The sequence below is a fragment of the Hyaena hyaena genome, unplaced genomic scaffold (assembly GCF_003009895.1).
Source record: "Hyaena hyaena isolate Hyena2069 unplaced genomic scaffold, ASM300989v1 scaffold_224, whole genome shotgun sequence".
Classification (NCBI taxonomy): Eukaryota; Metazoa; Chordata; class Mammalia; order Carnivora; family Hyaenidae; genus Hyaena; species Hyaena hyaena.
In genome coordinates, this window is record NW_024080854.1 from 2,330,672 (window position 1) to 2,345,771 (window position 15,100).

The 15,100-nt window shown below is 33.2% G+C and overlaps 1 protein-coding gene across 1 annotated transcript in view; it reads right to left on the bottom strand.

The window, feature by feature from the left end:
• The window catches only part of EHBP1 (EH domain binding protein 1), a gene marked incomplete at its 5' end in the record, with an annotated part of 199,053 nt that overhangs the window by 37,868 nt on the left and 146,085 nt on the right, over positions 1–15,100 (bottom strand). The window contains 5 exons of the mRNA XM_039243181.1: positions 4,459–4,582; positions 7,050–7,156; positions 7,340–7,478; positions 9,858–9,982; positions 13,331–13,438. Coding sequence (XP_039099112.1) covers positions 4,459–4,582; positions 7,050–7,156; positions 7,340–7,478; positions 9,858–9,982; positions 13,331–13,438 — 603 coding nt within the window. The remainder of the gene's footprint in view (positions 1–4,458; positions 4,583–7,049; positions 7,157–7,339; positions 7,479–9,857; positions 9,983–13,330; positions 13,439–15,100) is intronic.

The window sequence follows — 15,100 nt, forward strand, 5'->3', positions numbered from 1 at the left end:
AGGTAAAGATAATGGATAATTCTGAAGATTCAAAGGGGAAAATTTCCAATAACAACCTAAACATTTTATTTTTCTTTTTCTGTGGGCCCAATTTCCTGCCTCAAAGCAGCTTTAATGCTACATTTGGCTCCTCAAGGGATGAGGCAAAGAAACATTCTAGGAATGTGTTAGAGAAGTTATTTCTTTTAACTCTTTGATTCTTATTCTCCCTAAGTATATTTAATGTTTTTAAATGATCAGTTGGGTTTTTGTAGTGGATAGTCTATAAAACGTACCATATTACATACAAAATGTCAACTTGGAATGCCTTGTTTCTAACTAATAAGTCTCACTGTTCCTAAAGAAATAAATAATTCTAAACTTTAGGTGCTAGATATTTGAAAACTCCTCCTCTGTAGAAATTACAAAAAAAATAAAATAAAATAAAAAGAACTGATGGAAAAAGTTCTTTAGTATTTGCATAAGGATTTTACAGATCCCAAGGTAGGATGGCAGAAAACACACACACAGACAAACACACACATGTGTTATTTAGTATTCAGGCTAGTTTAGGATTACTCAATTTCAGAAAGAACCAGTCATATAAGTCCCCACAGCTGCTCTGTCTCTGCCAATGACACACTTTGTCCAAATGGATGTTGGGATCTCAAGCCCTTTCCCTGCTACTGCCATTCTAATCCCTGGTACACTGTCATCTTCCTGCAGGACCCACTGAAGCTCTCTATTACATTCCTTTGCTGCTTTCTTGTTAGAGCCTTCTCTTGACATACCAGGAAAAATGCCCAGTGGTCTAGGCCAACATCCAGGCTCTACCTTCCTCCCCATCAAGATGCAAGAGTTTTAGTGCTAAAGGGGTTGGTACTTAAAACCCAGAACTATGCAAGTTCTGGGAACTGAAGACTCAGGCCTAGGGCAACTACTAGCATTATCCTAGTGATATTTTATTTATAAATATTTTAAAATGTTAATTTCTTTATTTTGAGAGAGAAAGGGTGGGGGAAGGAGCAGAGAGAAAGGGGGAGACAAGAATCCCAAGCAGGGTCTGCATAGAGTCTGACGTGAGGCCCGTGAGGCCCAAACTCACGAACTATGAGATCATGACCTGAGCTGAAACCAAGAGTCAGACGTTTAACTGACTAAGCCACCCAGGTGCCCCTCTAGTTATTTTAAATTAATAGGTTTTTGTGCGTTTGTCTGGCTGGTGGATGCTAATAACAGTGCTTCTTTTGGAAAATGTATGCTCAGTTCTGCAAAATCATCTTTTAAATAAGCTTTGCAACCCATTTAAAAGTGAGTGCATTTCCTCAAAAAGTTAAATAGAGAATTAACATATGACCCAGCAATTCCAATCCTAGGTATATACCCCAAAGAGCTGAAAAATAGGGATTCAAAGAAATGCTTGTACACAATGTTCATAGTAGCCAGAAGATTGAAACAACCCAAATGTCCATCAATGGATGAATGAATAAACAAAATGTAGTTATATGCATACAATGGAATAATATTCAACCACAAAAAGGAATGAAGTAGTGGTACATGTTACAATATGCACGAAGCTTGAAAACATTATGTAAACTCAAGCCAGACACAAAAGAAGAATTACTGTTTGATTCTACTTATATGAAAAATCTAGAATAAAGCAAATTTCTAGAGACAGAATGTAGATTAGAGATTCCAGGGGGATTACAAGGGGAGAAAATGGGAAATTATTGCTTAAAGAGCACAGACTTTCTGTTTTGGTGATGAAAACCTCTGGAAATGGTAGTGATTGTATAAGACCATGAATGTACTAAATGCTAGTGAATTGTATACTTTAAAATGGTTATTTTTGTGATATGTCAGCTTCAAATCCATAAAGAAATATACTCAGTATCTAGAAGTATACAAAAATTGAAGTAGCAGATAAAGTGTGTTTTGCTCTATAAAGAACATATGGTGAGAAAAGAGGACTGACTTAAGAGCTAGAAAACCCAAAAAGTCGAGTTTAAGCCTTAACTCGGCCATTACTACTTAGGCCTTCTTAAACGAGTCATTTCCTTCTCTGAGCCTCAGTTTCATCATGTAAGGAAAATGATACCATCTGCTTTGCTTAATTCTGAGGCTGAGATTCAGAAACTGCATAGCAAACTAATATAGCAGAGAAAAAAGTACTAATTACTATAATAAATGCAAAGTTGGAAGCACTGGAACCCCAAAAAGCAAAAGAATGAATATATGCTTTCTCTTTCTAACACCTCATCTCTTACTTCAGATGCTAACTAGGCTTTAGGCAAATCTTGAGAAACAATTATTTGGTCTGGAAGAGGTTCAGTATAGTCCAGGGTAATTGCTGGAACTTACCAAGCCGGGAAACAAAGTCAATTTTAGTCTGAATCTGCAGGAGCCAACCCAGTCTAGATAAGATTCTGTCTTGTGCCGTAAGGAATATAAAGCCACAAAGGGATTCTAGAATCCATCTGTAGTCCATGACTATCATTCAGATTATAAATGATCTATAGGTGGAATGGGGCCACTTCAAAGCTTCAGTGGTAATATATGGGATAGGAAAGAGAATTTCAGTCTGTTTTGGTTAGAACCTTCAATAAATGAGGCTCCAAGTTTGAAAAAAAGGGAAGGAAACCGAATCTCGAGCTTTTCTTTTCTAGCGGCACAAGGCTTCTTGTATAGTAATATCTCATTTATCCAACACAATGAGGAAAGGTGTTGAAAGAATTTAAAAAAATTAGTTTCTTCAAAGTATTTAAGGTAATAATTTTTAAATGTATACAGAAATTATACTACCTAGTATTTACATTTTTATATAGCTAACGTAACTAATATTTTCAAAATTCCCTGGAAACTAAAGGGAAAATGCAAATACGAAACAATATGCTAGTGTATGGGATACTTGTTGAATCCACACAAACGTACAAGACTGAGCATACATGTAAGTTGTTAAGGCAACAATAAACGTGTTCTAGGTAATCTAGTATAATGGGAAAGGTCCTGTATGATAGGGTTCTGGTGACTTGAATTCTAGTCCACGGTTGGCCACTTATTGATCTATGTGACTTGAGTATTCCCTTTAACTCCGTCTCTCCTCTGTACAATAGTTGGGCAATAGTTTTCAAAAGATAAGTGTTTTTGGGTTTTTTTCTGGTTTTAAATTTTAAGCAGTAGAACCTTTTCTTTAAATGAACTCTTCCAAGAAGCCTGCTATTTCGAATAAATAAACTCAGAGCTGCTCTGTTTGAAGTAAGGTAGGGAATCCAGATGCCTGTCTGCTTTATGCTCTCCTATTGTCCTGGCAGCCCCAAGGTGCCTCTGAAGAAGCTTTAGGGCTCCATAGAACACAGTTTGAAACCCACTGGGCCAGATAAAGCCAAAGGTCTCTTCCCGTTCTAATATGTTCTGATTTCACTAATGTAGGAATTTTCAAATGTCCCATATAAATGCTTATTTTTGGAGGAGTTTTTAAATTGTAAATATATTTTTGGCAAATAGAAAAGAAAAAGTTCAGGAAAGCTTCCCAATTCTAATCTACTACTACCTTTTTACTAATCTACTTTAACACGGTAACAAAACTAAAGAAATTAATTATACTAAAGGAATGAATTTTCCACTCTTACATTTTGACATTTTTTTCTTAATATAATTTACTTTTATTTTTTTTTTTTTATTTTTTTTTTTTATAATTTACTTTTAATTTAGTATAAAAATGTGAGTTTATTTCTCATTTTTACCCTTTTTGTAGGAGGAATGGCATTTTAAACAAATATATACATTCCTTTAAAATATATACATACACTGTTTTTTTCCAGCAGCTCACTGTGCACTTAGATCTACAGAATCACTATTGGCAATCAGCATTAAATGGCAATCTACCCTCTGGTTAGGAGCTAACTTGCTGCTCTAACCCATTTTTATAAACCTTCCTATATACTTTAATCCTTTCAAATGCAACTGTGACACAAACTATTACAGACTTTTAAAAACCTGTTCTCTTGGGAAAAAAAAAAAAAACAACTGTGGAGCATCAGTAACCAGATAGTATTCTCAAATTTCAGTGATCTAGTCCATGGAGCCGTCCCCTATGCACAGTGCTCTGTTTCATGCAGTACATGGCTTTAGCTGGCCAAATCTTTTTTTTTTCCCAATGAATCAGTAGAACAGTGAAGATCTTACTTTTTTTTTAAGCAGTGGCATATCAATGAGGCACAGATGTGTATTCCAACTCTGCATGGATGAGCACACTGTTCAATAGTGCTGGCTCACACGGTATCAGGGCGAGTTATCACTTCCCATGAAGGCACTCTTATCACCAGGGCCCAGAGAGGTGGCTGCAAATCGCAGCCTTTTTATTTTCAAGGCAGTTCTGCTGAACATTCAGGCTTCAAAGATTCACACTTCCAAAACTCTATAAGAGTTTGTGAACGCTCAATTTGCCAAAACTGTTTACAGTGTAATTGGGCACCGTACCTGTGTCCATGAGATAGCGAAGGCGCTTCTCCACCAGCGCGGCACGGGTGTCAATTTGCTTTTGCTCATTCTCTAGTGCTGCCAATTCTCCTACAACATACTGACTGGTGTCTTTGAACCCTTTCTGTTAACGAGAACAAACAGGAAGGAAAAAAAAATCACTTGTAAGTTGCATTTTTCCTTTCTACAAACACTTAGTAGAGCACTTACCTAGAGAACCAAATAACACCGTTACTATCACCCTTAGTATGAAAAAGCAACTCCCTGTGATTCAAGAAATTTTCATAAATACTATGTATAGCAAAACTTTTGTAAATAGAGAAAATCTCAGCTGTTTAGTATTATATTTATAATTTAACGACCAGATTTGCCATATTTAAACAGTTAACACAGAGAAAAAAATTCTCCTTAGAGTAAAGTCAGAGAGTTTTTTAAGCATAGACAGGGACAGAAGACAATTTTCCCCTTGGTGATTGTCAAAACAAACACCAATGACACCTTTCATTCAAATGTGCGATATGCAAAAATGGAGCCTTACTAAGGAATTGCTTCTTAAAGTATCTATCCTGAAAAACACAGACATGATCTTGCAAAAATACAAAATTAAAGAGACACATTTCTTGCTTTCATAGTAAATATACTATTTAAAATACTTTTCAAAAATGATAAAAAAAGAAGTTTCTAATATCTCGAATTTTCCCTCCAGCTGGCTGCTGTACTTTAACATGTCGTTCTGTTGATGTATCACTAATTATTGTAGCTGCGAATTCTAACTTGACAGGTGGTTTCAAACCTTGCTACAAGGATCTCGTGCAACTAGTACAGTGATTTGGTTAAAATTCCATCCAACCAAATTTGGATTTCAATTTGAAATTTTACTTTTTACAATCATCCATATTTAAAAAATTATCCTTAGAAGTTTTATTTGAAGTAGCAGTTCTATCATAAAATACCAGAAATGTTTAAGTGATTACTTTCACTACCACCACTTCTACCATCAGCACTCATAACATTATGTATTCAGAGAAACAAATGTGAACAATCTCTTCTATCAAATCCCTTCCCTACCTAGAAGCATAATAATCTCTAAGAAGCCATGAGGAATTATCTTTGGGTACTCCTTAAACAGGAAACAAAACCAAGAATTATGTTATTTATGAGCATATTCTGGAATTCCCATGATCAATGAACACATCTAACCATGCGTATGACTTATCTATCTTCGGAACTAGTAAATTCACATGTGAACTCTATATCAGCTTACTGTTAAATAGATTTTGGTAGTTGACAAATTTAAAGATCAAATATATTTGAAATCATAAAACTGATAATTTCTCAGGATAGTGTGATCAAATAAGTTACTATACTTTTAAAGATCCATAAAAATAGATATTCTCCCATCTCAATATGAAACACAACAAAATTATAACAGAATAAATGTAAACGGAAACTTTAAAATCTGGGATAATCTATCTGCCATATAGCAGAGCATTTTCATAAAGGACTTTCCTGTTTTGTCCCATACAGACAAAACAGACACAGTCTGCAAAGAAAACATGAGTAAGAAAGAAAAGAAAGCAGAAATGATAAGCAACACATAAACTTCATTGTTTTTACTGATTGGCTCAGTGAAAAATAGTCACAAAGTTTATAACCAGATTTCTTTAGTGTGAGTATACAGGATACTCAAGTATTCTCCAACTTACAAATTATACCAAATATTCCATCATGATATATGAGTGAGCTGTTCTATGTACTAAAACCTGCCTTAGTACAACTTAAAAAGAGAAGTTTTAAGGACCCTAACCTGTAGTCTGTAATTCTAAATGCACTTACAAGGATTTAAAAATCCAGCAAAGACCATTTTAACAGTAAAAACAATGAAAATATTTACACAAACTATAGATAATAAAAAAGTAGCACCACTCTTAGAGAGCTATGCACAGACAAAAATTCAAGTTGAAACTTGTTCTTCCTGCTTCTGTCCCGCAGCTGTCCATCAAAAGCAGCTTTCTCCCTGCGGTCTATCAAATATTTCCCTCACAAATCAATTTTACACATGATCAGCCCATACCCCTACTGAGCTGAACCTCCCCGTTAATTAAGTGAAGAAATTACCATATATATTATATTAATGCAAACATCATTCAGCTAGTAATTCACGGCTGATCTGGATAATGGAAAGGTTGAACACCCATTAACCCAAGCCAACAAAATGGGTTGGCTGAGAAATTCTAGCAGGTCTCATGTGACTTTTCCCTCTAACTGCAGCTCTGCGGTATCTGCTATTGTAATAATTAAAATCCTCCTGGTAGATCAATACTGGAATCTCTTTATGGGAAGTGCCCTGATGGAAATGTCTCAAGGAAGCTGGGGCTGTGGAACTCTGAAAAATTCATTTTTTTTTTATCTGACAATTATCACCACACTGCAGACTAATTCAACAGTGCACCCCTCTCACTCTGCTTTGAATGCACTGGAGATTGACATCTTAAAAAACCTAACATCTCATTTTAACAAATAAAGGCACTATTTCCACATACAGTTTGGAATTATCAGCAATCATGAAACCACACAAAAAATTAATATACATTAAGCACTTCATCTTCTGATGGCTTCCTCTGAGTTTCAGTTATCGCTGCCTTCTCCTCATTTCCTTTCTTTGTATCTTCCTGTATTGATCTCTGCCTTTTCATCTCTTAAAAAAAAAAGGGGGGGGGAAGACATGTAAAATTATTATAAAGCTTGATATTTGTGTATTGAAATGTGGATTTACATTATCAGCTTACACACACACACACACACACACACACACACACACACACATAGTTAAATACTATTAAATCATAAGATGGGAAAACATTTTTAAAAGTGTTCCTACCTGGTCTATTCTCAACATATTGACTGAAAGACTGCAGTTGAGTTTTTCTGACTGTAGAATCCTTGCTAAACACAACAGGATTTCTAAATCGTTCTGTTGCTTTTTGTAATCGCTCAGTCCGGAGATCTTCTGTGCCGTTCTAAAAGTGAAACAAACATAGTTAAGAGCATACTGGTTATATAAACATGAAATTGCATATTAGCAAAACAACTTTTACTAATTTAAGATAATGTCAAATTAGAAACTTTTTGATAGAAAAAGGATTTCAAAGAGCCCTAAAGAGTTCAACTATAAGTTCTGTTGCCTATAACCAAAACTTTGGGAGGCATAGTTTAGATGGAGGATCACTCTTGATAACTTTGATTCACTAGACACTGCTGTACACCCCTGTGTCTTCTCCCAATGATATGTATAATTTAAAAGCCATGGTGCTTCTGGCTAGTTCCCCACTATTCTGCCCCATCAGTTTGTACAGTCCCACAGACTTGTATGACAAGAAGAACTAGTTTCTAATTTTATGCCCATTGAGATAAACCACTAATGCTGGATGAAGGCTAAAAGGTAGGATTATAATACTACCCCACTGAACTGCATTTCATCAGCTATAACTTTCCAAAGCCAGATTTGTAAGTAAGCCCTTTACAGCTAAGGAAACTACAATTATCTTTTCCAGGGCTTCCTATGTTAATACTGGTAACAAATTCAAATGGTTCTATCAACAAGAAATATCCCAGAAGACTGAACTACTGCAGTGTGTGGAAGCTGCAGATACCGAGGTGCTGTGTACCAAACAAATATTTCATTTTATACCTAATCTTTTATTATTTTTATTAAGTGTTTTGAAAGTAAATAGGGAAAGGCTAAGATGCATGACTAATAGCTAAGCCTGCTGAATGCTGAAACTGGTTATCAAAAGCTACCAAGACTTTGCCCTTCCTCTGCATTGAGACAATCAGTAATGAGGGAGCCCTCCAATGGCCTATTCTCTAGCCTCAAGGAGGCCTGGGATACAGAATCCTCAGGGGAAGGTAACAGTTTATCCTTTTCCACAAACACAGAATGCCTCATTTATAAACGTGTAAACTGCATTTTATTAAAAAAATAAATAAAACCCGAAATCAATGCTGAAAGCTTCAAGAGAACAGATGGACTCTATATGTTCTTTATAAGCACCATTTAAAAAATCTTAACTAAAAAGATCCATACAAAGACAAGCTGTTTAAAGCACACCTTTTGTTGAAATAACTTCAAAAATTACCACATAAGAGATTTTTAGAAAACAAAACCAATTTCATCTATTGAGACAATTAAATCTTAAAAATGAAAATACTTCCATTTTACTTTTTCAAGCTCCAGAATATCTTTATTATTAGTAGAATGCATATACTATGCTAGCTATGTAGCTAAGATAGAGACAATTTTGGCTTTTATTTGTTTGTTTAAGAAAAGTGTGTATTCTTACTGCTATTACTATAATTGTCCAATGGTTTAAAACTCAAGTCTTTACCAAAATAAACAAACACGGCTAAATTTTTTGAGGCCTGGCAACATGCTAAAATATCAGTGCGATTAGCCAGCAAATCCCATCTTAAGAAACGTTTTTATGACTAGGGACTTCTGCCACTTTACAAATGTATTCCTCTAAACCCACTAATTCAGTTAGCCTTTTCAATCTATTGTATTATTCTTAGGCCAGCGTCATTTTGCATTAAATCCACTGCAGAAAGCTAAATTGAACGCAAAAAATCAGACCTGATCCAGGCTTCCTTTTGTTCAAAGATAGAGACCAAAAGTCCTCTGGTGCTGCCACACATTTTCATCACCAATTTATAGAAACCAACAGTATAAGGGAAAAGCAATGAAAGTCATTGTTTTGGGACTTCAAAGCATCTCTGTGTCAGAGGAAGGAAATCCTTTCAGTCAGCAGGGCAGTCCCCATAGTCTGCAGGTGGGTGAAAAGTTATGCAGGGCTAGAAGTACCCTAAAGCTACAGAAATATTAATGATGCCATGTGAGGAAAAGAGGGAAGGCTTGTTGAGGATAGTATAAATAGCCTAAATAGTAATAATCTTCATGTGGCATTTGGCTAAAATCTCACACAAGTTAGGATTCATATTGGCACAAAACACATGCAAGTATCTTTGTGTACAATCACATACCATCTTCAGGTATTAATTAACGTTAATTCTAATTTATCTAAACAGGTCAGAGGTTGAGGGTAATAGAAAAAATACTGGAATTCCCTTAGCAATACTCTTCCTAGCAAAATATATGTACACATAGAAGTCAAGAATAGTTTCTACATTCACGAACACATCAATTTAAAGTAGTAGTTTCTCTGGAAAGCGGTGTATGAATACTGATTACCATATTGCTACTTAATTGATTCGTTATTCAATAAAAAATGTATATCTTAATGTGAAAAACCTGTAAGAAATTGATTTTAGGATTATAAAGTGCCAGCGGAAGCTAGAATGCACAGAAACAGAGACAAATATTTTAAACAAGTGGGATTTACCTTAATGTCTTGCTCTGAGGTCTCAGTTATAGCCTTCTGTGCAGCACTGGAGAGTGAATTTGCCACCTGTGGCTGAGCCTCTAGGAGCTTCTTTAGCTTCAAGTCCACCAACTTAGTGTTTTGTTCTGTTAAATAACACAAATACTATGAATAACTGAGATGCATTAAGATTTATAGGCTATCAATTTAGGAGACATCATAAAATTACTACTATATATTTTAAAAAAGACATTAGGCTTGTGAAGAACATATCATACCTGACAAATACAGAACTTTTCATATATATATATATATATATATTTAACAGTTTAAATATATAATATACATGTATTATTTAAATATATATATTTAAACTGTAAAACATACTATATAACTATAGTACAACTGAGTAGTCTTTAAGTATGTTAACTATATTCTTTTTTTAAATTAAGATACAATAGATATATAACATTGTATAAATTTAATGAGTACAATGTGCTGATCTGATACATTTATATAATGCAATATAATTACCACTGTAGCATTAGTTAACACCTCTAACACATCATATAATTATCATTTCTTTTTTGTAGTGGGAACAACTAAGATCTAATCTCTTAGCATATTCTTTGTATATACATATACATATATTCTTTGTATATATATATACATATACATGTATGTATAATCATATATATTTTCTCAAATAATCATATAAATCAGTTCCCTTAAAGAATATAGTCAATATACCTTAAGACAATTCAGTTGCATCATATAGTGAATAGTGGCTATGTTTACCTGAAAATCTAAGTCTGCATTCGATGCATACATTTATATAAGTAACTGCACGGTTTATACATAATAAAACAAGCTTTCTACAAAGCAGATATCTAAAACAGGCAATACAACTTACCCTTAAGTTATATTTCATTTTCAATTTTTCTAGTATATTAAGTTTATACAAATAATACCACATTAAAACAAGTTCTTAACATGATCTCAGTCATGCACACATTGTTAGAATCAATGTTTAAGTGTGTACATTTATATGCAGCATTGAAATAGGGCATATTTTTAAAAAATACCTTAGAATTAGTGGGCAGAAACATAACAATCATATTTTGGAATATAATAACTATGGATAGAAATGTAAAATAAATAAAACATAGCAATAACTTTTAAAATAAATAATTTCAAATTATTTTTAGCAAGTACATTAATCTTTAATAATAAAATAATTTAGAAACAAATGGAAACAAATAATTCTATTTAGGCAAATTCACTCAAAGGAACTCTTTAATAAAATGGTTGTAAAAGACATGCCAACCATTTGGTGAATGATATTTTTCATAAAGATTAATAAGTTTTGTAATTATAAGACTCTTAATAAATGCTATTATCATTACTTTCATGCAAATTGGTCAGTTTATATTGCCAGGCTTCTCTTTTAAACAATATCTGATGAACTATGGTCAAATCAAGATAAAGATTAAACAATTTATTATTAAAACATTATGACTTTTATATACATATTAAAAAAAGAATTTTGGGGAAAATAAAGGCTAAAAATCATAATAATTAAGTCGTAATACATGCTACGTGCTTCCAGATTCCAGTGTGCATTCTTATTTCTTATTGCCATGAAATAAACTATAGTCTGGATTGGAAAGTCTATCCTATGTACAGGCCAACACTTATTGACATGCTTGAGAGTTGTAAACAATGTATAGTTAACTCCAAAAATAAGAAGACTGAGAGGTCTTTTGTTTGGCATACACAAAGTAGGAGTTTTTAAAAAGGACAAGAGTCAAGCTGCTTAACCCTAAATATATATTTTTAATGTGAATGGAAGTATTTCATTTTTTAAAAAATTTGTTTTATTAATTTTTTAAGTAATCTCTGTGTCCAACATGGGGCTCAAACTCAAGATTCCGAGATCAAGAGTCACATACTCTACACCAACTACGCCCATCAGGTGCCCCTAGCCCTAATATTAACCAAACATAAAAGTAACCCATCAAGTTGCTATAACTAAGATGAGAAAATTCCCCTCACCTTACCTAAGAAACAGCTAATTTTTCCTATCTTCATACTCTACTGCAAAATCAGAAAATATGTATCATTTATTGTCAATGATTTTATACTTCTCTGAACGGAATCTTAAGGCTTTAATTCTATACCTCTGAGTGCCCTCATCAGTAGTGTTATTGGTTTCTGATAAAGCCTTTGGTGGTGGTTGTGGTAAGGGGCTGGGTAAGCAACAACAATCTTTTTCTTTTCTTTTTCTTTTAACAACAATCTTTTTCAAAAAGAAAAAAATCAAACTTACCAGCTTCTACATTTTAAACAGAAATAAAAGGCAGTCCTAGTTTTGGGTTAAGCATTTAAGTTTTTTCCTTAGATATCAGCATCCTTCTGGATTTGCACAATTATACATATACTGACTCCTATTTAGTAAAAGTATAGTTTAACACTAGAGCATGAAAGAGCTACTGAGAAAGGGCACGGGTTTTCTTGGGTACTCCCTATAGTCAGGAAGACCCTAGGTGATTATTTCTTGAAGAAATGACACCATGATTTCAAACAGAAGAAGAAGAAACAAAACAGGTTAGCACTGCAGGGACATGCCAGGGCTAGGAAGAACACCCGTTCTCACTCCCTTTAGCATTTTACAGGAAAAGATAAATATTAGGGACTTCACTTCCTCACCTTTAAGTCTAGAGAGATTGCCAAACACTTTTTATTGCTAGAAGAATTCAATTCAATAAGCATTTGTGGAACCTCTCAGGTATACAAAGCTTTCGATTGCTATCTGATGCTGACTTATAAAGGCAATGCATGTAGAACCAAGTTTACATCTTTTAAACCAAGAGTAAGTATGTTATATTTTAAACAGTAACAGTGCCTATAATCTGTGCCTATAATCTATAACAGTGCCTATAATACAGATTGTCTGTATAAGCAGTTTTTAAAGTGTCTTATTGTAAATAGTTATTAAGTACTATATATTAATTTACTGATATTATGTAAATACTTAAAGTAAGCACAAAAATTTGCAAAATAATATTACAAGTGAGACTATCAATTCTAAATCAAGTCAGAAAATCTGATCCAGGGTTGAGGTTTACGTTTGAAGTTTCATAGATACTACATCTATACCTTACAACATTATATCAAAATACTTAGGCTGAGATGGGAACCAAGTTTTGAATGCCTATAAATTTTCTCATATAATATAAAATATAAAAATGCACTTTAGTAATAAGAGAATGCAAACTATAATTTATTATTCCAATTGTATTGCTAATTTTAACATTAAATCTAAAACAAAATAACATAAAATTGATGGAAAGTGGATTTAGCTAAATGATTTGTGAGGGCATAAGATAAAATAAAACTACAAAAAGAATTTATTATTATTGATGAGGTAATAATAAAAATATGATAAAGTTTGCCATGCAGCAGGATGCAAAATATTTATAATTTGAAATTACCAGGAGTATCAAGGTCACTTTCTAAGTTAGTAAGTTCATCTCCACCTCCTACAACAAAGCCTTCAGGAATCTCCTCGTTAGTATCTATCTCAATATTATCATTTTCATCTGTAGGAACATGTAGCAATAATGTTAGTACATTATTTCTATTTTATATCATTTATCCAAAACACTAAAGTAGAAAACCCAGTATTTTAAGACAGTTATTCAAATATAGTCTGACGCAGATCAGCAAGAAATCAGTTTTAAGTCACTTTTCACTACTGGATTAACATTTATATTTTACATTCATATGTCAAAGATGAATTGTTACATCAAAGAAGTTACAAAGGTTTTGACAATTTGCCACATGCGTTCTCTGAATCACTGAGCTCATCAAGTCCTTATATTTTAAAATGTAATGTGTATGTAATCTCTGACAAAAGACATACAAAAATAAAGTTGCTTTGGTAATGAAGTCATCAAATATTTCTAAATTTCACACTTTTAGCAATTATTAGAAATAAATGTATAAAGAAACAAATCATTCTTCACAAACTTGCAGCTATATTTAAATCATTTGTATGAAGACTTGAATGCTTTTCCACTATTAATGAATATTATCATGAAAGCATTATGGATACTTTAAGAGACACAATTGAGCCTGGAACAGACAGAACCTTATGCAAAAGAAAGTTCAGAAACAATTAGAACAGTACATCTTGGAAGACTGAAAGCTGAAAAAATTTATTGTTGAAAATTAAATACATGGAAATGAGGAAGTCTTACACTAGTTTTTATACACTTAGCAAAATGTTTTGGGTCACAATTAATTAATGGAGGTTTTGTCTACATTAAAGTTTTCTTTTACATACTTTTTTCCTTTCTAAATCCAAGTGATAAAACTGGTTAAGTAATTTTGAATTTATGCATTTCAAAAAGAACAGTAATAGTTTGATTTTCAGGTAAGAGGCTTAGCTTTAAATTCTGTTACTGACAGGCATTGTATCTTTGAGCGAAATACTGTCCTAGCCCTGAAAGTTGAAGAATATCCCTACTACTCCACTATTAACCTTTTATTGGGAAACTTTTATTAATAATGAGGTATTCAAATATCATTACAAGTGACAAATTCCAAAATTCTATAGTTTTGGCTTAATCCTTCAATGTCTGTCCTTTTTCCTGTATATCTTTGTGTTTGATTTGGGGCCTCCCCAAGTAAATACTTACTATGATCATTAATATTAATAGTAATAGTTTACACTTATTGAAGACATCCCATGTACTATGTAAGCCATTTAGAAGAGCACAATAAAGAAAAAAAAAGATTAAGAAATGCCTCTGGGGAAAAACATTACTAAATGCTTTCAAATCGCTAAGGCATTATACTTGGCTACATTATTTAAGTACAATCAGTTGAAAGATGTTGTCTAATCAATTTATTAGCAGAAATAATTTCATAAATGTTAGCATCTTCATTATCCTTAAAAATTCTTCTCTAAGTAATTTTGCAATGAATGAACAAGTATTTCCCAAGTGCTAAGTAAGTGTTTACAACACTTCCTTGTATTACTCTGTCAGAGATAGTTCACTATCAATAGTTCTTAGAGTGTTGCTGCCAACTAGCCTCTATTGATTATTACTGACCATAATTAATCTAGAGCGAAAGCACAAAATCCAACATTCATTCATTTATTACCAAAATTTCTACTGCATACACTGCTAGATATTGAGAAGATACCAAGCTGTATCTTATTCTACCTTAAAGGTATACATTCAAGGACTACAAAA